Source organism: Oratosquilla oratoria, chromosome 11 (genome assembly GCF_046742065.1).
Source record: "Oratosquilla oratoria isolate Oo_2021 chromosome 11, ASM4674206v1, whole genome shotgun sequence".
NCBI classification, from domain to species: domain Eukaryota; kingdom Metazoa; phylum Arthropoda; class Malacostraca; order Stomatopoda; family Squillidae; genus Oratosquilla; species Oratosquilla oratoria.
Window position 1 is genome coordinate 4170328 of NC_134787.1, and position 24180 is coordinate 4194507.

Genomic DNA, 24180 nt, shown 5'->3' on the forward strand with positions numbered 1-24180 from the left:
AATTAAAAGTAGAAAACTCCCGTTTTGGAGTTTATCTCGCCTGCATTAAGTCCTCCTTACGTAACCAACAAACCTATTTAACGGTTACACAAACCTATCTAACGGTTACACTGGTGGCAGCGGTGGGATCTGGTGGCTATAGAGCACCGCTCGCCAGTTGGATTGGTTGTGTAACCTTGGTGGTATGGCTGAGGACGGCGTTTCTATTCAGGACGTGGGAGCACCGCTGGGAGCACCGCTGCCGCCAGTGTAACCGTTAGATAGGTTAGTGTAACCGTTGGATAGGTTTGTTGGTTACATAAGGAGGACTTAATGCGGGCGAGATAAACTCCAAAACGGGAGTCATTCAATCTGAGGTGAATCCATTGTTCTTCTGGATATTGAAGTTATGTGCCATATGTAACAACAAAACCTATAATGTGCCCAACTACAAATGAAAACTCGTACTTTAGTTTATTTGACCTCTTTCAAACCAGAGATTTATTCCAGCTTTTCCCCCCTTTTCCATTCCTTTTATAGGACAACCTTCTGCAGCATCAATCACTCACCTGTAGCTTCATATGTACCCAACACAGGGATAGCACCCTTTTCATCTTCTATTTACTCCTAATACCTACTTTCATCATGATTCCAAACTCAATGGGGTCTTGTTCATCTTTGATGGCTTGGTCCTGCATCTCTTCCAGAATCACATAGCACAGGACACTCAAAACCATGCTAATGAATAAGTAAGTTGCACATACTGCAGCACGCCGCTTTCGTGTGTAGCGTGACCTACAGAAAGATATGTCTACATGTTAAGGATTTTTAAGTGATTCATACCAATTAATTCTGAACTTAAAATTTCTATTAGTAGAAACTCAGAATCAGCCAGAATGATTCTACATTCCCTAAATCATGAGAAAATGACTAATCAAAAAAGTTTTATTAAATTAAACTGGAAAATCATGACAACGCAGCACATTTTAGTCCATATGAGGCTCCATGCAGAATTAACTAACACAAATTAATCTTTTGTCATGGTTCTCTTTTGTTGATGACCCATGGCCTCTAAGAAACTGGCCATGGCTACTGGTTCATTCCTTAAATAACTCCATGAGGAGAATTTGTGTAGTTGTGTCAAGAATGTGTAATATAATGTACTGTATCCTGTGCAGTGGCTGCATCTAAGGCAGTGTCTGATACTAGGCTGGTTATATGTTGGTATTGTTTCAGTGTGAGATATTAACTGGGTGTTGACATGCCCATGCTATTCTTCCTTGTCCTGGGAGTGATTTCACTGTTGGGTTGATTTTTGGGGAGAATTTGGTGAATTATAGAATTTAACTGTCTATTAACTCTGGCCCGGGGTGGTGGACGGGGTGCGGGGATGGCCTGTCATCCAGGAGGTGCTAAGATGGGAGGGAGGATGGAAGGGAGTGGAGTGTATTTAGGGATGGAATGGGTGGGAATGATTTTATGCCTTTTTCTTTTTGGCTACCTCCATTGAAAGGGGGAAAAAGCCTTGGTATATGTATGTATGTATGTATGTAACTGTCTATCAATGAATGTTTGCTTTATGATCTGTGCATTTACTTAACTTGTATGTATTTATGTACAGTATAGGAAACGGAATGGGTAGGAGTGGTTTCTATACCTTTTTCTTTTTGGCTACCCCCCATGTAATGGGGAAAAATCCTTTGGTATATGTATGTGTGTACATTTTGTTGTACATCAATCTTCCTTTCCTATGGTTTTCATTTCTCTCCGTGTATATTTCTTCCTTTAGTTCAGTCTCAATAAGTATATGGTCACTTTCCATGTGGTATCTTGTTTTCAATTGTATCCACAATTTCAGGTTCCATTGCAAATATTACATTTAGTCTCAAAGGCTCTTATTATTTCTGTATCTGGTGTTTTCAGTGACCCACTGTGTCATTGTATAGTCCATGGTCATGACCAGTAATACATTACTCCACAATTCTTTGCCTTTCACCATCATATCCTCCCAACAAATTTCTCTGCAGTTAAAGTCCCCCATAATTACCAGGTTACTTCCGCCCATTAGTATCTCATTTAATGAATGCCTTGTATCTTCTAGCATTTTCATATGCTCATTCTCTTTTCAAGCGTTCGAATTTTGGGGCACATAAATCACCATAAACCCTTTACTTTTCATGTCCTTGTCTTTGATTATTATCATGATCAGTTCTACATTGCTTTTGCCCTTTGTAATTTTTTTCACATTCAAGTTTTTCTTGGCCAAGAACATGATTCTTCCTCCCCATTTCTTGTCTCTGTATATCCCTTGTCCAACATTGATGGGTGGTATTGAACCCCTTAATTTAGTCTCCACAATTCCCATTATGTCTGGTTTATCTTCTAATAGGTAATCATTAAGGGACCGTCAGGTTGCTTTATAAGGGAGCATGTCCTATAACTTTTTGAATCTCTTTGATGAACTTAGGTATAATTACCATTTACATTTGTCTATAATTCCCCTGGGTATTGTATTCCTCACATGTATATATAAAGTGTAGTGAAGATATAATGAAGTTATAATGAAGTTTAATGAAGCTGTAATTAATCATATGGAAATCCTTCCACATAATTAAGCTTGGTATATATTGCAAGCTTAGATTCTGGGGAATATTTGTTATATTGTACATTTGACCAAACTTATACCTCTGATTTTTTGTGAATTTTCTTTTCTGAACATTTCAAAGATGCTGCAAAATTCAGGTTTCATAAATAGAAAAAAATAAAATAAAATAAAATTTCTTTTATTTTTTAATATAGGAAATATAGAGCGTAAGTTTATCTTTCAAATGAAACAAAAATGACAAAAATCCATCAAGAACAACCGAAGAAATAACAACAAAAAGAACAAAAACATTAAATGTACATGAGAAGGCATTTAAATTTTGCGCGACATTTTTAAAAGGCCCCAGCCCCATAGTCCCCGCTTTTGGTCACTTTACCACTTTTACTTTTCACTTTTTTTCTCCTCTCGTTTCTTGTCTCTTCTTTCGAGGGCAGACTTATGAATATGGGTGTAGGGTTCTTCAAGAAGAGGAACAACAAATCCTTCTTTATAACCAACATTGTTGGATGCTGTCCTCTTCGTTTGTTTGTTTTTTTCCTTCTCATTTCTTCATCTGGCACGCAAGGGCCTTCACTGCATTCTTCCTCCTTGCTCGCTGGCTTTTTGTCAATCTTGCCATGATTACCGCAAGAAATTACAGTGAGGAATCAAAAATATGAAGCACGGTGAGAGCTTCAAAAGAACGTGACCTCACTTTGACGTTTGGATGGGTACTGATGCCCTGATGTGTGCTATTTCTGGATCTACGCTTGTGGGAGGAGTTGCTAAATACCTCCATAAACACAATTCCGTAGCAAAAAACAAAATAGCTATAGAAAAAATTAACGCTATTCCAATATACAGAATATTTGATACGCAATGGGGTTGCCAGAGGTTGCCAATAATTTATCTATTTTATTCTGTATAAAAAGATAGAAACAAAATACAGCTCTATAACTTTGTAGGAGTGTTGCCAACATCATAGAGATTCTTTTTAAATGTTTTCCTAAAATTCGTTCATGTACCAGATTTTTTTTAATAATTGCCCCTGACGGACCCTTAAGTTCATTCAGTCCTGAAACTAATCCGTCAATGTTAATATAGGGCACTTTCAATTTTTTTTCTTTTTTCTTTTTTCTTTCTGTTTTGCTTTGCCCATTCTGATGTACCATTTTTTCAGTCTCATGTCGATTACCCTCCAATAGAATTCCTTGCTTTTGGTCTCCCTTCTCTTTCCCTTTCTTTCTTAGCTTTGTCTCTTAATGTCTTCTCTTTTTCTAATTCCCCAATACTCATTTCTCTTTTTATCCATATCTTATTGTAATGTTCACTGCTTGCCAACTTACCTACTTTTTCAAATATGTCTTCTACCATTTGTGGTCTTAGTTTTATCTTTAGGGGCCGATTTCATTCCTTAGAATAATGTACTATTCTATACACATTGTCTATGTCTTTCTCCACTTCCTGATCCCCATCCTTAATTTCTTTTAGGATTGCTATTGCCATTTCTTTTTCTCTCATGTACCTCGCCAGACCATGTTTTTCTTAGTCCATGTACCACAATACATTTTCTTCTATCCACTGCATCTCTGACCCAATTTGCCTTTTCTTTAATTACTTGAATGATTGTATCTTTTGCATTTTCCTGCATTTGTTGTTGGACTATTTCTTTAAAGGCAATTTCTTCATTTTCTATGTTTTCCTTCCATTTCTTAATCTTTTGGATACTTTCCTCACCTAAGTTTTCTTCAATTCTTTCAGTCATTTCTTGTATTTTGTTATTTACCTTTTTTCAGGTTTTCACTATTGGTAGTATCAAGATGCTAAAATGGAAATTACAATTAATGGATTTTGGATGTGTATAGAATGAATGCAGGGTTGGAGTAGCTCTGACTTGGCCACCCACACTAATCAAGGGGAAAAAAAGTTTTTTGTTAAATGATCAAGTCCTTGGGAAAAGACAACTAACTCACCTAGGGGGTCTGGAAAAGATGGAAAACCAGATATGCCTGTCCTTGATGCCAAGTTGCTTCACAACACCATACAAATGCCCAAAGTTTTTCCGGTCATCCTCTTGAGCTGCCTTTAGTATCACATCGATCTATGAAGAGTAATAACTGTTAGTAAATGCCATACTGCCAGTACATTTTGTAGTCAGTCAGAAGCATGCATGTGGAATATCGTCTCTAAAATGGCTCAGTTTCACTTTAGCCCCTTAGCGTCATACAGACTCTCTTGGTTTGAGATAGGAGGGTCATGAAGTCATTTCTCTAAGACATTTTATTTCTTTTATTACTCAACAATACACTTCCATTTCTATGCCTCTATTTCCTGTTACATGTGACCCCAAATATTTAAAAATCTCCACTTCCTAATTGCTTTCATCCAACTCACCTTCAACCCTCCATTATTATCACACCTTGTAGATCTCATTACATTCACCTTCAGCATTTCCCTCTCAAACTCTGCCACCAACTGCTTCAGTCTGTTTTCTTACTCAGCCACACACAATGTCATCTGCAAACATCTGGCTCATCTCCCAATTCCCTCCACTCTCACTCACCAACTCCAAAGCCCTGCCTTGCACCTTCACATTTACCTCCCTAACTACTCCATCTATACATACACTGAACAATCATGGTGACATTACATAACCTTGGCACAGCTCCACCTTCACCTCAAGACACTTATTCTTTCTATTCCCCACCCTCACTCAAACTATTATTCATGTAAAAACTTTTTACCATTCTCAACAGACTCCTCTTTATCCTATCCATCTACAATACATTCCATAATGCCTCTGTCAACCCTGTCATATGCTTTCACTAAATTCATGAAAGCCTAAAAGACATCCTTGCTCTGTGCTAAAAACATTTAACATATCTCTTTTACTACAGAAACTTTGTCATTGTACTCCTTTCTAAACCCACACTGTTCTTCCCCAGTTAATCTGTTTGATTAATATCCTCCCATATATCTTACCAATTAAACATAACAGGTAGTGAATGAAGGTGGGGATGAGAGGTTACCCTCTTATACCTTTCCAGTCTTTGTTTGTCATCTAGCAGCATTTTAAGCTTGATCTTGTTGCCAAGCTGCCAGTGGTCAGTCATGATGCAATAATTTAGACTGAAGTTTAGGAACTTCTGGTGGTCACTTGTCAAAACAGGACAATTGAGGTTGATGAAATGGTCAACTTGACATGGAATACTGACTGGGCCGCCATAAAGGATGACAAGCTTATGGTCAACACACTGTCTAACCTCAAGGTAGTGTCTGGCTCATAGGGTCTCAAGTTGCCCTAGCTAACTGCTACTTTTCGGAATGCATGAACTCTCAATGCTACTTCTCTTAGTGTGTATGCCCCTCTTATACATTTCTGTGTTTTATTTATTCATGTACTCTTCCATCCCTCTTAAACACACTCACACCTTCACAGAAATGTACTGCTTGAAAGTTTGGAAAGCTTCAAAATAAACTCAACACAGCTTCCATTGCTACTGACTTCTTGTCTTCATAAATGGGTAGAGTATTTTAGTAAGTTACTGAATATGGAGGAGGATAGGGAGGGATTGACTATGGCTGTAGGAAGCGCTGAGAAAATATGGTAATGGGAGAGGAAAATTGAAGATATATAAGAAAAGAAGAGGTACAAGGAGCTTTGACAATTATGACAGCTGGTAAGGCACCTAGGAGGGATGGGTGTCATGCAGTGTCTAAACAAGGGAGTTACAGTTATAGTGGACTGGCTAGTGAGGTTATTTTATGTGTGTCTAAGGGAGGGGAGAATGCCAGAGGACTGGAGGAGTGCCTGTATAGTGCTGGTTCAATTTACTGAGTGTAATTGGAAAGGCTTATGGCAGGGTTTTAATTGAGAGGATTCAGAGAAGAACAGAGGGAGTAATTGGTGAGGAGCTGTAAAGGTTTAGGAAAGGTAGAGAATGGACGGATCAGAATTTAGCAGTAAGACAGATTTGTGAGAAGATTTTGGCAAGAGGTTGGTAAAGATTTTTTTTTTTTTTTAGCTTTTATTGATTTGTAGAAGGCTTATGGCAAGGTAAACAGAAAGGTATTGTGGGAGGTATTGCAGATATATGGAACTGGTGGAAAACTGTTAAGGGCAGTTAAGAGCTTTTACAAGGGTTGTAGAGCCTGTCTTACATATATATATTAGGCCCCACATGGAGAAGTGTCCCATGCGACACAATGGCCAGTTTTGAGTTACGCACATATAACACTATTTTGCGCTGGCCGAGTGAGTGTGAGGTTTTACCACTTTGTTTTAGGAGCCATTCGACCATATTGCAGGTCACGTTTTGTCCTTTCTGACATGCTCGGATTGACGTAGAAGGGCCAAAATAGTGTTATATGTGCGTAACTCAAAACCGGCCATTGTGTCACATGGGACACTTCTCCATGCGGGGCCTCATATACCAAAGGCTTTTTTCCCCTTACATGGGAGGTAGCCAAAAGACAAAGACATAGAAACCACTCTCACACGGTGTTGATTCTAACAAACCACTCTCACCCATTCCATCCCCTACATACTCCACTCCCCTCTACCCTCTTATCTTAGTACCTCCCGGATGACAGGTCATCCCTGCAGCTTGTCCACTGCCCTGCTTCAGAAGCAGTGTCACAAGATACAGCACATCCACAGCAAGGCTGCTTCATTAAATTGGCGACCCCCCCCTCTCCGTCTCCCCATGCAGAAAAGGAGAAGACAGGGAGAAATCCCTTCAGGCTACGTCAATTTATTTCTCATACATACTCCCTCACCCCCCCACCACCCATCCACTCCCCCTCAAACATCACAGCATCATCCATACACAACCTTTCTCCATTCATCCCTATCTTCTGTCCTCTCCTGTCCTTCCTCAACAGACATTCCCTTCTTTCCCAATGCCCCTTTTACCCCATCCATCCATCTCATCCTAGGTCTCCCCCTCATGTTCACTCCTTCCACCTCTGCCTTCCACACCTCTTTTACTAATCTTTCTTCACTCATTCTTTCCATGTGTCCAAACCATCCCAATGCTCTTTCATCAACCCTATCTCCCAACTCCCTTTCCACCCCTGTTCTCCTCCTCACCTCCTCATTTCTCACTCTATCTAGCCTAGTAACCCCTATCATACTTCTCAGGCACCTCATCTCAAACCTAGGAGTAATCAAGGGACCTAGGAGTAATCATCTCAAGTGATTTAACACTTGGCAAACATGTAAATAAATTATTTGGAGAGACAACTTATCAAGATCAATGAAAGTGACCTTCGATTACATAGATGAGGAGATGGTTAAGAAATAATTGTTACACTGATAATACCAAAATTGGAATATGCTTTATGAATGTGGGCACCTAGCACAAAAAATAAATTAGAAAGAATCCAAAGCGCAGCGACAAAAATGGCACCAACACTGTCAAATCTGACATATGAACAAAGACTGGAGAAATTACAGTTGTCAACACTAGAACAGAGAAGGGTAAGAGGCGATTTGTTGACCATTTTCAGAATTATGAAAGGGATGGAAGTTCTCGATAGAGACAATCTATCAAAGTAGGACAGAAGAGAAACAAGAGGACACGAAAAGAAAATAAAGAAAGACAGTTACAGAAGCGACCTGAAAAAAAAAAGCTTCCCACATAGAGTAATCGATGTCTGCAATAAACTGAACAGAGAAAGTGAATGCCAGAACTATAAACGATTTTAAGAACAAACTGGATGTGGAGAGATACGAAAATGGGTCACTACGAGCATAGCTCTCGTCCCATAAAATACAACTAGGTAAAATACATAAACAAGACACTGAAGCAAAAGGAAGTGCAGCAATTGAGCATCTATCTAGCAGTTTTGTCACCAACACGAAGAAAACTAGTTGTTATTGTGCAGGATGTGTAGGCTATGAATATCGTGTGACTGATAAGGTAAAATCCAGTTCTTGAAATAAGTATAGTTGGCACAGTGGAGAAAGAAAAAGATGAAAGATTATTAAACAAACCAATGAAAAGAGGCCTGGATGTAAGTAAGGTGGAATCACCAAGAGGTGTCTTTCCCCCAAAAAACATGTTTAATTGACACTCCAAGGATAAACCAAAGGTGGGAGAACAACAGTTTTTCAGGTTTTCAAAAAAATCCAGGAGAAATAGATCAAATAGAAATAGATAAAATAGAAATAGATAGAAAAATCCAGGAGAAATAGATAAAAGAAATAGATAAATATAGATTAAGATGTTAGATATGGCAATGCATTAAGAAATTGCAAAGTAAACGAGTTATTGGAAGAAATCATAGATCTAATATTGGACTACCGAGCTATACTCAGGGAAGTGATTACTTTGCGTAAGAGTAACGAGCAAACGATTAGAGAATTAAGTGACCTAAAGAGCGAAATTGATATCCTCAAAAGAGAAAATGAAAGAATGAAAAATGAGGACAAAAATAAAAATGAAGAACTGAAAAAGGAGGTCAAAGAGCAATTACAGGTAGTGAAGGGAAAGGTGGAGTCAATTAAAGAAACAGATCTCGTTGAAATGAAAAACCAATGGAAACAAGAATATGAAAATAAAAAAATATCTTTTAGAGAATTAAGTGACCTAAAGAGTGAAATTGATATCCTCAAAAGAGAAAACAAAAGAACAAAAAATGAGGACAAAAACAAAACTGAAAAACTGAAAAAGGAGGTCAAAGAGCAATTACAAGTAGTAGCTGGAAAAGTGGAAAAGTCAATTAAAGAAACAGACCTTATTGAAATAAAAAATCAATGGAAACAAGAATAGGAAAATAAAAATATCTTTTAGAGAAATAGTACAAAAGCAGATGGAGGAAAATACAAAAGAAACAGTTATGAAAGTAATTAAAGAAAAGGAAAATTGGGTGAGAGATACAGTTGACAAAGGTAAATGCATTGTGGTCCATGGTATCCAGGAAAAACATGATGTGTATAAATACCAGAGAGAAAATAAGGAAAAGGAAATAGCTAAGGAAAATTTAAAAGAAATACAGGATGAAGGGCAAAATTTTGACAAAGAAATTGACAAAATTCATAGGATAGGCAAATATTCAAAAGAAAAACAACATAGAACTCTGAAAACAAAACTAAGAACTCAAATGATAGCTGAGGAGGTATTATTGAAAGCGGTTAAATTGGCAAACAGTGAGAAATTCAAACATATATGGATAAAAAAGGAAATGAGTGATGAGGAAAAAGAGAAAGACAAGGCTCTTGGAATTGAAACCAATGGCAAAAATGAGAAAAGAACAGAGACAGATTTTTTTTTTTTTAGAGAGAGAGAGAGAGTACTGGACTTGAGACTGAAAAAATGGTACATCAGAAAAATGGAAACTTAAACCAAAAAAGAAATGAAAATATGAAACTAAAAGTGGCATACACAAATATTGATGGTATGATCTCTGGAATAACTAAATGACTATCTAGAAACAGAGAAACCTGACATTATGGGAATTGTGGAGAGAAAACTGAAAGGACCTCTATCAACAAGTATAGTGGAACAAGGTCTATACAACCACTGGGCAAAAAATAGAACAGACAAGCAGGGAGATGTCATGGTATTGACCAAAAAGGGTTTAAATGTGACAGAGATAAATGAAGGCAAAGATAATGTGGAATTAATTATGATTAAAATTGTAAACAAAAATATGAAAAGCAGAAAATTTGTAGCAGTGTATGTGCCACCAAAAACACAGGCTTGGTCTGATAGTGATCATTCTAAATTACTGGAAGACACAATGAATGTGCCGAGTTACTGAAAGAGGGTGGTAACATAGTAATTATGGGTGATTTTAATGCAAAGGATATAATCTGGGAAGAAATGATAGTAAAAGGGGGAGAAGAACTTTGGAGCAACATTCTACTGGATATGACCATCGAATACACCTTAACACAATGGGTTAAGGAAAATACTAGATATAGAAACAATGAGGAACTGTCAAAACTAGACTTAATATTAACTTCTGAACCAGATATTGTGAACAAAATGGAGTATAAAACACCAATTGGAAAGAGTGACCATATACTAATAGAGTTTGAATTAAAAGAACAAAACAATGTAGGAAGGAATGATAAACATAGAGAAGGAAGATTAATGTACAACAAAACGGATTTTGTAAAACTAAGAAAAAAATTCCAAAACACAAACTGGGATAAATTCTCCAAAGAGGAAACAAAGATGGAAGACAAATGGAACATATTCAAAGAAAAGTACAAGGAAGGAATTGATAAATATGTACCAAAGAAGAAGCAAAAAGAGATTTATATAAAGTGTTGGTATAACAAAAGGTGCAGTGAGGCTAAAGACAAAAGAGAAAGCCTGGAAAAGATAGAAAAGAGACAAAGAAAAAAACATCCAGATGGCAAACACATATAAAACTTAGGAACGAATTTGTGAATATATGCAGGAAAGAAAAAAGAAATTACGAAAAAGATATTATAGACAAATGTAATGATCAACCTAAATTCTTTTCAGATATGTTAATGATAAATTAAAGGATAAACATGAGATTCTAAAACTACGTGAAGGAGATAAAGAATATATAGACGACACAGAAATGGCAGAAGTTATGATCAGACATTTTAGGTCTGTTTTTACAATTGAGAGCTCACAAATTTGTGAAGATGGACAAGAAAGACCCCCTAAAGTGAAAGAAATAAAGGTAACACAGAAAGAAATAAGAGACCAAATAAAAAACCTAGATGTCAGGAAGTCACATGGACCGGATGGAATTGCGAATTGGATACTGAAAAAGTGTATAGACAAACTGACGGACAAATTATACAAGATAATAGACTTTTCACTCAAAGAGGAAAAGTTACCACAAGACTGGAAAGATGCAAACATAGTACCAATATATAAAGAAGGAAACAAAGAAGATCCTACAAACTTCAGACTGGTATCCCTTACAAGCACAGTAGCAAAAAATATGTGAAAAAGTTATCAGAAACAAATGGATCAAACACTTGGAAGAAAATACAATATCAAACCCTAGACAATTTGGCTTTAGAAGTGGAAGATTGTGTACCACAAATTTAATATGCTTTTACTCGAGATTAATTGAGATAATATTAGAGATGGCTGGGCAGATTGCACCTGCTTGGACTTGTAGAAGGCTTTTGGCAAAGTACCACATAAAAAGTTAAAAAGAAAAATTGAAATAATAGGAGGAATACAAGGTAAGCTACTGAAATGGATGAAGGATTTCTTAATTGGGAGAAAAGTGAGAGTGGTACTTAGAGACAAAGATTCGAACTGGGAAGATGTGATAAGTGGTGTCCCGCAAGGCTCTGTATTGGCTCCTTTAATGTTTGCTATATATATAAATGATATGGATGAGGGAGTGAAGTGTTACATGAACTTCTTTGCTGATGATGCCAAATTACTCAAGCGAGTAAGCACAGAAGATTACAGATTACAAGAAGACGTAGACAAAATATGGGAATGGAGGCAGAGGTGTGAAATGAATTTTAACATTAAGAAATGTAGTATAATGGAATTTGGAAAAAGCAAAAATAGGATATCAGGTCAACATAAAATTGGTAACAAGGAAGTCAAAAAAGTCAATTCAGAAAGGGACCTGGGAGTGATTATCTCAAGTGACTTGACACCTGATATACACGTCATTAAATTCTTTGGAGAGACTTTTAACTTATAAGATCAATGAAAGTGGCCTTTGACTACATGAAGAAATGGTAAAGAAAATAGTGGTTGCGCTAAAAAGACCTAAACTAGAGTATGCTGCAACACTATGGGCACCTGGCAAAAAAAAATCAAAGAGCAGAGACAAAAATGGAACCTACACTATCAAATCTTAAATACAAACAAAGTTTGGAGAAATTATATCTATCAAAAATGGAACAGAGAAGAGAAAGAGGTGATTTGCTGACCATTTACAGAATTATGAAAGTGATGGAAAATCCTGATAGAGATGACTTATTAAAATGCGACAGAAGAGAAACAAGAGGACACAAAAAGAAGCCAAAGAAGGACAGTTGCAGAAGAGATTTGAAAAAGAATAGCTTCCCACACAGAGAGATTGATGTCTGGAACAAAGTAAATGGAGAAAGTGAGTGCCAAATCTATACAAGATTTTAAGAATAAACTGGATGTGGAGAGACACAAAAATGGGTCACTACGAGCATAGCTCTTGTCCCGTAAAATACAACTAGATAAATACATTCAAACTCCTTTTCTCTTATGTTCCATGTTTCTGCCCCATACAGTGCTGTTGGCACAATCACTCATTCATACAATCTCCTTATAGAATCCATCCCCAAATGTCTATTTATCATTACACTTTTTAATCCCCCAAGGCATTTACTTGCTTCTCTCAATCTACATTCTACCTCCACCCTCACTTCTCCCTTTCCTACCACATTCACACCAAAGTATCTAAAACTATCCACTTCCTCTAGTCTCTCTCCCTTAATACTCACTTCCAATCTGCTGCCACTTTCTCCCCTTGTACATCTCATCATCTTATTTTTACGCACATCTATCTTCAACTTCCTTCTATCGCACACTCTCCCAAACTCTGTCACTAACTTCCTTAATCCCTCCTCTGATCCTGCTACAAGCACAGTGTCATCAGCAAACAACTGGCTTATCTCCCACTTTTCTCCATTTTCTTTAGCCATCTCCAATCCCTGACCCACTACCCTTGCATTCACCTCTTGCACCACCCCATCCATGTATAAATTGAACAGCCAGGGTGACATAACACATCCCTGATGAAGTCCCACCTTTACCTCAAACCACTCATTCTCTCCATTTCTAATCCTAACACAAGCTCTACTACTCTTGTAAAAACTCTTGACTGCTCTTAACAGCTTTCTTCCTATCCCATATATCTGCAAAACCTCCCACAGTGCCTTCCTGTCTACCCCATCATAAGCCTTTTCCAGTTCCATAAAACCCCAAAATACATCCTTACCTTTTCCTATAGCTTTCTCACATATCTGTCTTACCACAAAAATCTGATCTAAGCAGCCACTACCTGTCCTACACCCACACTCTTCCTCACCAATTAGTCCCTTTGTTCCTCTCCTAATCCTCTCAATCAAGACCCTCCCATAAGTCTTCCCAAGTACATTTAACAAGCTGATCCTTCTGAAACTAATACATTCACACTTGTCCCCCTTTCCCTTGTAAAGTGGAACTATACAGGGACTCCTCCAGCACTCTACCCTTTCTTAAACAAACATTAAATAACCTCACCAGCCAGTCCACCATCACTCTACCTACTTTTTTCAGGTGTTCTGCAAGGTATCCATTCAACCCAGGTGCCTTACCTATTCTCATCATTTTAACAGCTGCCTTCACTTTATCTTTCCTTATTTCTCCTCCATTTTCCACACTCATCCCAGTCATTTCCTTAACGCTTCCCACTGCAACTACCTTTCCCTCCCTGTCCTCCTTCACATTTAGCAACTCCCTAAAATACTCTGCCCACCTTCCTCTCACTGCCTTCTCTTCCATTATCATCTCTCCATCTGCACCATTTACCTTTTCTTCTCTACTTGATTTGCCTCCTCTTCCTCTCTTAATTTCTTTCCAAAATATTTTTTTTATTATTTTCAAAACTTTCTGTCATACTTTTATGCCATTTCACGCCTGCTCTCCTCTTTGCCTCCTTTATCTTATGCTTTACTTCTTTTCTCTTTACTTTGTACCTCTCATATGATTCCCTCATCCTAATTTGTAACCAATCTATGAAGGCCTGCTTCTTCTCTTCTATACCCTTCTTTGTTTCCTTATCCCACCACTCACTATCCTTCCTTCTACAGCCTGTGTTAGGATTGGAAATGTGTAAGAACTAGTTTAGATAATCTTATCTTTGCCTCCTCTATGTTATGCTTTACTTCTCTTCTCTTTACTTTGTACCTCTCACATGATTCCCTCGTCCTATTTTGTAAACAATCTGTGAAAGCCTGCTTTTTCTCGTCTACAATCTTCTTTGCTTCTTCATCCCACCACTCACTACCCTTCCTTCTAGAGCCTGTGTTAGGATAGGAAATGTGTAAGAATTAGTTTAGATACTCTTACCTGCTGGTCATCCCGGTCAATAGCAATCCAACGATTGGCAATGAATGATGTCTCAACCCCTGTCTGAAGGTCTCTCACAGAGACAAAAGCTACCTGCCATGAAGAGTAGATACCTGGACCTGAGTTGTCGTGCCACAGTCGCAGGTAATAGAGGGAGCCGAGTGGCCTGTAGGAAGGCCATAAATGCCACTTGTTATTTGAGGCTTAAGAGTGTTATTAAGGTAAAAATAATTGTTTTTGAGGGTTGGAAAGAAATGCCTCTGATGGATGCCTTTGATGGAAGTCCACGAAGAAACCCAGTCTTGCAATGTATTGGGTAACATCAATATATATCAGGGAAACAAAATTATTTTCTATGTTTTTCATAGGGCAAGTTTTCCTCACTTCCTATACAAGATGAGCCCTATGAATTCCTTAAGAATAAGAAAACAGGAGATGGAATAAAAAGAAAAGTATGAGAGAAAATAATACATACATATACCAAATGATCTTTCCCCCTAACAAGGGAGGTAACCAGAAAACAAAGGCATAAAATCTACTCCCATCCATTCCATCCCCACATATTCCACTCCCATCCCCCTCCCTCTCTCTTATCTTAGCTCCTGGAAGGTTGGTCATCCTTGCATCTTGCCCACTGCCCTGAGTCAGAAGCAGTGTAACAAGACACAGCACATCCACAGCAAGGCTGCTTCATTAAATCAGTGACCCCTTCTCTCCATCCCCCCATCCCTCACCCACTCCCTTTCATGCATCACAGCATTATCTATATACAACCATTCTCCATTCACCCCTATCTTTTGTCTTCTACCTTCCTTCCTCAACAGACATTCCCTTCTTTCCCAATGCCCCTTTTACCCCATCCATCCATTTCATCCTTGGTCACCCCTTCATATTCACTTCTTCTACCTCTGCCTTCCACACCTTTCTTACTAATCTTTCTTCACTCATTCTTTCCATGTGTCCAAATCATCTTAATACTCTTTCATCAACCCTATCTCCCAACTCCCTTTCCACCCCTGTTCTTCTCCTCACCTCATTTCTCACTTGAGAAGGAGGAAAAGCAAACTAGAATTGCACTGGCATGCACATGTTCAGATCCCCACCTCACACTAAAACAGTATCAACAATGAACTGGCCTATCAACAGACATACATTGACCTAGATACAACCATCACACAGCATACTATATTACCATACACTAACTCCAGTTTCACAAAATCTCTTCATAGAGTAACAAAGTACTTCACTGCAGTAACCAGCATCTCTTTCCTTTAAAGATACTACCACCCTTAAGAAATAAAATCACAGATGTGGTAAAGGAAATATTAAAAGATGATAAAAGAAAAGTAGGACAGCAGAAATTAAAAGTGACTAGCATTTTTCTTTCAATGGATTGGTCTCTAACCATAAAAGAAAGATACATCACTCTAGTCTATAAGGATGTTACTAAGTCCCTAACAACTGACTGATTAAAACTTATATCACTCACACTACTTAACCAGGAAAGAGATCTGCATCCAGGTCACAATCTCCCTTTGAATCATACTGGTACTCAACATTGTAAATTAATGAGCCTTTCACCAAGACCTTTTAATGATAAATCTATATGCAAGGAATAGTTTAACTGTAGACATGAAATAAGATTTTATATCACTACAGCTGTACAATGTGGCCATGGCTGGCGATATAACCATACACAAGGGAGATAAGGTACATAAGGGAGATAGCTAAGTCAAAGCACACATGCATATTATAAACAAATAGAATCAATTTAATCACCTCTCCTATCTCAGCATGTCCCTCACCACGTGTTTTATATAAAAAGTAATACAACAAAGCACAGCTCTTCCACAGCAGAGCCTGACAGGCAAAGCTAATTTACCCATACTGTTTCACCACAGGGTAACTCCCACTCCCCTTCCATTCAAAATGAATTATGATGCAGATAAAAACACTCCTTCAGACCACATCATCCCTTCATCAATTAAAAATCTCTCCATTTACTTTCTTTTACATTCTCTCTTCCTAGCTCAACAGATAATTCACATATATTCAAAACCTCCTTTACCCCATCTATCTATCTCATTTTCAGTCTTACTCTCAAACTCATTCCATCCACTTCTGCATTCCACATTCTCTTTACTCATCTCTCCTTATGTACAGAAGAATTTCTCCCATGAGAACCACGGACCATGTTAACATGACTGCATTCATGTTACCATCCAGCACTAAGACAATACCAACGAGGTTATGCCTGACCACAGAAACAAACTGCACCATATGTCAGCATCACACAGAAGACAGCAAACACCTCGTCTTACACTGCCCTACATTAGCCATACTCATATAACACTGTATTTCTTACTTGAGTGACTTATAGGCCAATCCAATGGCTGTTGCCAGTTACTTGGGAGCCTTGGGTTTCCTAAAAGAGATGTCTGTGACAGTGGATGGATTGATTGATTGGTTGTTCTTCCATTTTCCTAGAGATTCATACTTACCACATTCAGAAAAACAACAATTTTACATAGGAAATGATGATCATGCTCTTACAAAAGACTCTCAGTCTTAGAATTTTTTCTGTCTGATGCTTCTCAACAAGAAAAAATCCTGAAATAAAGGAAGCAACATTTAATAAACTCATAAACCAATGGTTCTTACAAACCTGGGCACAGCCATAACAAAAGTGTCAACACCATGACGAGCAAAGACTTCTCGCTCATAGTCTGCCAGGATGCGAATCTCTGTCTCATCTTCTTCCCCACTTAAGATAAACTGAAAAGAAGGGATCAGTGAGTTAGTAAACTTTATATGATTCTTTGGTTCACACATTCACTCACATGTCTGTAGACAAAGCAAAGGTCATGAGAAGATGAGAGAGGCTGTAAATTGTAACAAGATATTACAACATATATTCCTGAAATGTAGGAAATGAACTTCAGTGCCAAAAAAAAATGCAAAGTAGTGAAAACATGAAGAATCAAGATCCAGTAAGAGTTCTTAGATTCAATATACTCTCAAAGAGACCATGCAGGATTACTAATTAAGGCCAGTTACATTTTATGTGATACTGTGTCCCATGATACTTTGGGCATGCATCAAGTCATGGGAAATGTGAATCAATGGACAAAAACTTAGTGAGTGTTGACACTTTCCAAGTGAAAAGGCTACTTTAGTGGTGAAAAATAAGCCTGACTTACCTCAATGTTGGACTGACACGAAGCTTCACTTGCACTGCCAGTAAAGACAACAATCTCATAGAGATACTTATCCTCGGGTAGATTATCTGGCAGGGGAGTTGCACCCCTCTAGTGGGACAAAAGGAAATTCGTGTTATAATTAGCCAGATAAACTTAGGACAGTTAAGAAAAACAAAGTTTGGAGCAAATAGAGGTAGTTTGGCGGAATCGACTGGGACTCCGCAGATGAAATAGGCATTCAACATCATAGCGTCCGTGACGTAGACAGACTTGGGACTGAAGGTTATAGAATCACGGGGATATTTGATGCGTATTTAATGCAGATCTGATCCATCGTTCGATAATACGTTGGTATTGATGAAAAACTGTAAAAAGTACTATAATTACTATAGGCTAAAGGCTACACAAGAAGAGGGTATTACAAAGGATGCACTAGAATACTCTAAACCTCAAATACAAAGAGTTTTAAGACTTACATGGTTTGGTTAGGCGTGGGGTGTGTACATCTTTCTAGATCGGACCAAGACTGGCGCCTAGAGGTGACCCACAGTAACCGGTTCTTACACACCTTCTTAAGTCTAATTCTTTAAGTGAACATCGTACAAATAATGAGATGCTATCTTGCAGCACAGCTTGCAGACAACTTACAACGATAGTATTCTTAAGCAGACGAAGCTTCTGCTCGCAGCATACTTAAATTAAACATTACGAAAAACAAACTTGGAAACCTCTTCCGAGGGGAAACGAGCCTTACGACAAAAAGATATGTAAACATGGGGATACACGGACATATAAAAAAGCCCCGTTACCTCTCGTAACGGCACACTCCCTTCCTAATTTTCTAGGGGGAAAAATTACCAAAACTATTGACCTAGCAACACAAGCTCAGAAATGGGTCTTACATATTCATGGGCTTTGTTGTTTACCACAACTCTTACTTGGACCTTCCTGACTAAATCATCCTTGCCAGGGAATACTTTGTTTACAATACCCAAGGGCCACTGTCCTTGGGGACACTCTTGATTTTTTACCAACACTACATCATCCACCTTTACATTTGGAGAGGAATTGACCCACTTTCTTCTGGGTTGCAAAGAGGAAAGATACTCTTTCTTCCATCTCTTCCAGAATTCCTCAGCAAGGTGATGGACATGCTTCCATTGAGATTTGTATACTGCCTTAATATCTATCTCTTCAGGAAGAGTTACAGGAATATCAGTTTTCTGAGTGAGAAGGATGGACGGAGACAAAATGAAAGGACTACTAGGGTCCGAGGAAACAGGAACTAAAGGTCTGGAATTCACGATCTTACATACTTCTGCAAAGAAGGTTACTAACACCTCATGTGTTAATGCCTTGGGGTGATGGTTAGTCAGTATCACATTCATGATGTTGCGGACTATCCCCACCATACGCTCCCATGCTCCACCCATGTGAGAAGCATGAGGAGGGTTAAACAACCAAGTGCAACCTTGACTTGACAAGAAACTATTGACATCACCACCTTCATCGGTAATGGCAAGCAAGTTCAGTGCTTTGACAGCACCTACAAAGTTCGTGCCTCTGTCAGAACGCATCATCTTAACTGGGCCACGAATACAAATGAATCTCTTTAAGGCATTAATGAAGGAAGAAGTACTCAATTCTTCTACAGTCTCTATGTGGATAGCTCTGGAAACAAGACAGGTGAACAGAACGCCCCATCTTTTACTTTCGAGGAAGGAACTTCTAGTGCGCCGAGTTTTTATATGCCAGGGGCCAAAAAGGTCAACTCCTACATAGGAAAATGGCGGATTGGGAGTAAGTCTATCGACGGGTAAGTCTCCCATCTTCTGAACACACACCTTACCTCTTACCCTTTTACAGGTGACGCATTTGGAAATGACCTTAGAAATGGTACGTTTCCCTCCCAAAATCCAGAAACCACCTGTACGGACGGCTCCTTCTGTAATCACTCTCCCTTGGTGGTGCACTGTCTCATGGTAGTGACGGATCAACAACAAGCCTAAATGGGATTCCTTTGGAATAATAATAGGCCTTGCAAGCATACCCAGTATATATCACCGCCTTGACTCAACCTGCCTCCTACACGAAGTAGGCCCTTCTGGTCTAAATAAGGAGACAGAGATGCAATGGGACTGGAAGGAGGTAAACAAACTTCACCTTGCAATTTAGTCATGGCAGACGAGAAATAATCCTTTTGGTATGTCTGAACAATGAAATCAGCTGCATCTTCTAGTTGATCGGGTGACTTATGTTTGTTGCATATATGCCAACCTGAACAACACTTGTTACCTTGTTTGAAAGAACGGGCTATATGCTTAAGGAGAGCTACCGCTCTTACAAGTCTCCTCCAACAGGAGAAATTAGAGAACCTCTGAGCTAATGACGCAATTGCAGGCTCTACATTGCTTTTGTTTGCACTAACAAGGGGTTCAGACTCAATTGTGTAGTCTGATACCTTTACTTCTTTATCTGTCTCAGGGCTTACAAGAGGAAAACTTCCACTGGTGGATACAACATCCTCAAATAAGCTTGAGGGACCTGACAACCAATCACTCTGATTTAGGTCGGTTATTTCAAGACCACGGGTAGCCAGGTCTGCTGGATTACAATCTGTAGGTACATAATGCCATTGGTTAGGTTCGGTGGACGACCTAATGTGGTCTACTCTGTTACTCACGTAGACATGAAATCTACGCCTTTCATTATGAATATAGCCCAAGACAATCATGCTGTCAGAATAGAAATGCCTTGCGTCTAAGGGTTTGTCCAAGCAATCCGAGATGGAATTGCTGAGATTAACTGCCATCACTGCAGCACACAACTCTAACCTGGGAATAGTATGACCATGGTTGGGAGCTACTTTAGCTTGTCCCTTCACAAAACACACCTGGTAGCTTTTGGTATCACTGAAAACCTTAAGATATGATACAGCTCCTACTGCTACTCTGGAAGCATCTGAAAAGGTATGAAGCTCTATCCTGTGAGCTTGAGACAAAGAAATACTAGCAAACTGACGATTGATGCTTATATCCTTGAGGTCCCTTAAGGACGTTAGCCATCTGGACCATTTGGTATGGATCTTAGCTGGTATGGGTTCATCCCAACCACACTTTAGATTGGTTATCTCTCTTAGGAGTAGTTTTCCCACTATTATTACTGGAGCTAAGAATCCCATGGGGTCAAACAGACTATTTACAACAGACAGTATCCCTCTTTTTGTCGAAGGCTTGTCTGAATCCATGAACTTATAGACGAAAACGTCTCTTTGGATGTCCCATAAGAGGCCCAGGCTAGACTGCATAGGCATAGAGTCAGAAGTTAGGTTCAGCTCCTGAAGGTTATCAGCCAGCTCACTGGTGGCAAACTTTTCCAGCACTTCCTTACTGTTGGAAGTGATCTTGTGCAAGCGCAGGCGTCCTCCTTCTTGAAGTGCTGACTTAGAGTCTTGGATTAACTTGTAAGCAGTCTCCGCATCTGGCAGAGATGCTAACCCATCATCCACGTAGAAATTGTTCTCTATGAAATAGCGAACTTCAGGAGAGGCATCTTCTACAGACTTACGTAAGCCATAGGTGGCAATGGCGGGAGATGGCGTGTTCCCAAAAACGTGAACAGTCATCCTATACTCAATCAACCTTTCATCAGGGTCATTATTCTTGTACCAGAAGAATCTGAGATAATCTCTTTGCTCAGTCTTCACTTTGAAATTGTAGAACATCTGTTCTACATCAGCTGCCACTGCTACAGCTTCCTGACGGAAACGTAGAAGAATCCCGAGAATACTGTTTGTCATATCAGGACCTGACATCAGCATATCATTTAGGGAGAACTCTCTGGATTTGGCAGAAGAGTCGAACACAACCCTGATCTTGTCAGGTTTCTTAGGGTGGTACACCCCAAACAATGGAAGATACCAGCACTTCTGATCAGACTTCAATGGTGGTGCAACCTCAGCATGCCCACGATCTAACATCTTTTGCATGAAGGCCATCATATGCTGACGTTTTTCCGGCTTTGTGCTGAGGCTACGATGGAGAGACAGTGTGCGGTGCCACACAAAGTCTCTATTATTACTGGTGGCTACAACATTGGGACGGAAAGGCAGTGGCGCGACCCAATGACCACTTTGATCCTTGCGGAACTCTGAGTTCATAACATCCAAGAACTTCCTGTCTTCAATCGACAGGGCGGCCTTGTCATCATCTTTGGTTACCTTGAACAAATCATCCTTTAGTTCAGAAACATGAATCTGGTTACCACATGGTGCGACTATAGAGGGACGTCTATCATGTACAAAGGATGTTTTGAAACTGCTAATGACAGGAGGCCTACAAGTGCCATGGAGACACACTTCCCCAATGATTGCCCAACCCAGACTGGTCTGTTGAGCTAGAGGGGCATTGACAGGTCCAATTCTCTGGTCAAAAATGTAATGAGCTGAAGGCACATCTCGACCAATGATGAGTAGAATCTCAGCTTCAGGAACCAGAGGTGGAATACATTCGGCCAGGTCGGACAGATGGGGATAACCGCGAGCTATGGCGGGGGTGGGTATCTCTTCTCTTACATTGGGAATGCTGTCGCATTCCACTAACTGAGGGATATGCACCTCTTGTGAGTTATGCCAAGACACGATGGTGTAATTTTTGGTGGTGCGCCCAGAAGCGCCCGTTACACCTGCACAGGTAGCTAGACGATATGAAACCCGTTTGCTCAGCTTGTCAAACAAATCGAAAAACTCAGACCTTGCTAAAGAGCAATTGCACTGATCGTCTAGGATGGCATAACACCACACTCCGAGCTCTGGCTTACTTTCAGGATAGACCTTTACCAAGAAGGTCTTGGCGCAGGACTTACTCATGGAGGTGGGGTTACTGCATATCAAGGTACATTTGGAATTGACCGCAGCATCCTCCCCTCCCTGAGTCTTTACTATGGGGGTAAGAACATTTGGAAGCGGCACTTGATTGACTACAGGGGAGCGAGGTGTTTTATCTTGAGCAACCTCCCTTCCATGCTGTGTAACCGCTTGAGTCGAACTCCTCTTCGACCTGGGTTCATCGTGATGTAAGGCAGTCACATGAGTATGGGCCTTACAGAGTTTGCAGAAAGTTCTCTCTTTGCAGCTGGAAGGAGGATGGTTACCTTTGCAACATCTGTTGCACACTCCTTTATCGTTTAAGAAAACCTTCCTCTCGCTCACTGACATGGTGCGAAAAGCCCTGCAGAAATCCAAATGGTGTACGTAGGCATCATGGTAGACGCAAAAATCTCCCTTTTCTGCCTTTCTTTGCTCGGTAGGACTAGCGGCGCCAACAGACCTGTCAGCGCCCGTGGTCGACTTACTGCCACTGGACAACATGGTGTCAGTCTTCTTCACACGCACTTGAGGAAACTTAGAGGGAGGTGGCTTCTCTGGTTTCACAAAACCATCGGCTCCAAGGCTTTGATAAGAGAAACATGGATCATTCTCGACCCTTGCCATCTCCTTCACAAACTCAATGAAGAAGGAGAAAGGTGGGTACGGCACACCGTGAGCAGTCTTGTAGTTCATGGCTCTGCCAGTCCACGCTTTCTGTATACAGGGTGGAAGTTTTGCGACAATGGGATTGATGCCTGACGAGGCGTCATAATATGCAAACAGTGTACTGTATACAGGGTTAGCCTTCAAGGCTTCTATCTGGTACAGAATGTCACACAGGTCGTATAACCTTAAGGTGTCTCTAGGTGAAATCCTAGAGAAGTTGGCGAGCTTCTTTTTAATTGAAGTCTCAATGATCGAAGGGGCAGCAAACCTGTCATCCAAGCGCTCCCAAATTCTACTGCACGCCAGGGTTGGATTCTTGGCATTTGAGTTTCTAGTTGTACGGGCCCATTCTTTAGACTCAGGACCTAGGTACTTAACTAACAGGTCTATTTCCTCCTTACATGAGGTGCCTAACTCTTGCACGACTTCCTTGAAACTCTCTTTCCAAACAGCATAGTCTTCCGCAGTATCATCAAACGTAGACAGCCTGCTAAGAAGTAAATCCTTCCGCAAGAAGAACTTGCTCAAATCGGCAGAATTGGAGGTTGTCCCCAATCTAGGAGATGCACTCCGAGGAGGTTTTACTACAGGTGGTGACACATAAGAAACATGGTTAGCAACAGGTTGCTGCGCAGGTTGCACAGACCTCACCTTTACCTTTTCGATACGAGGTTCAAAACTGAATGGAACATTGTTAGCAGGCTGTGAGTTAACTCTGAAATCAGAACAGGGCTTGAAAACAGGGCTTTCAGGATTCAAGCCTACCAGATCCTTCTGACTAGCGGAAACATCGACTATACCACCCTGTTGCTCCACATATAGTTGGGT

At 39.7% G+C, this 24180-nt stretch overlaps 1 protein-coding gene across 1 annotated transcript in view; it reads right to left on the reverse strand.

Annotated features, from left to right (window-relative positions):
• LOC143029929 (polycystin-1-like protein 2) overlaps positions 1-24180 on the reverse strand; it is a 187079-nt gene that overhangs the window by 62518 nt on the left and 100381 nt on the right. Inside the window, exons 20-24 of the mRNA XM_076193140.1 lie at positions 17820-17927; positions 17285-17394; positions 14620-14785; positions 4537-4664; positions 618-774 (exon numbers count right to left, since the gene is read on the reverse strand). Coding sequence (XP_076049255.1) covers positions 618-774; positions 4537-4664; positions 14620-14785; positions 17285-17394; positions 17820-17927 — 669 coding nt within the window. The remainder of the gene's footprint in view (positions 1-617; positions 775-4536; positions 4665-14619; positions 14786-17284; positions 17395-17819; positions 17928-24180) is intronic.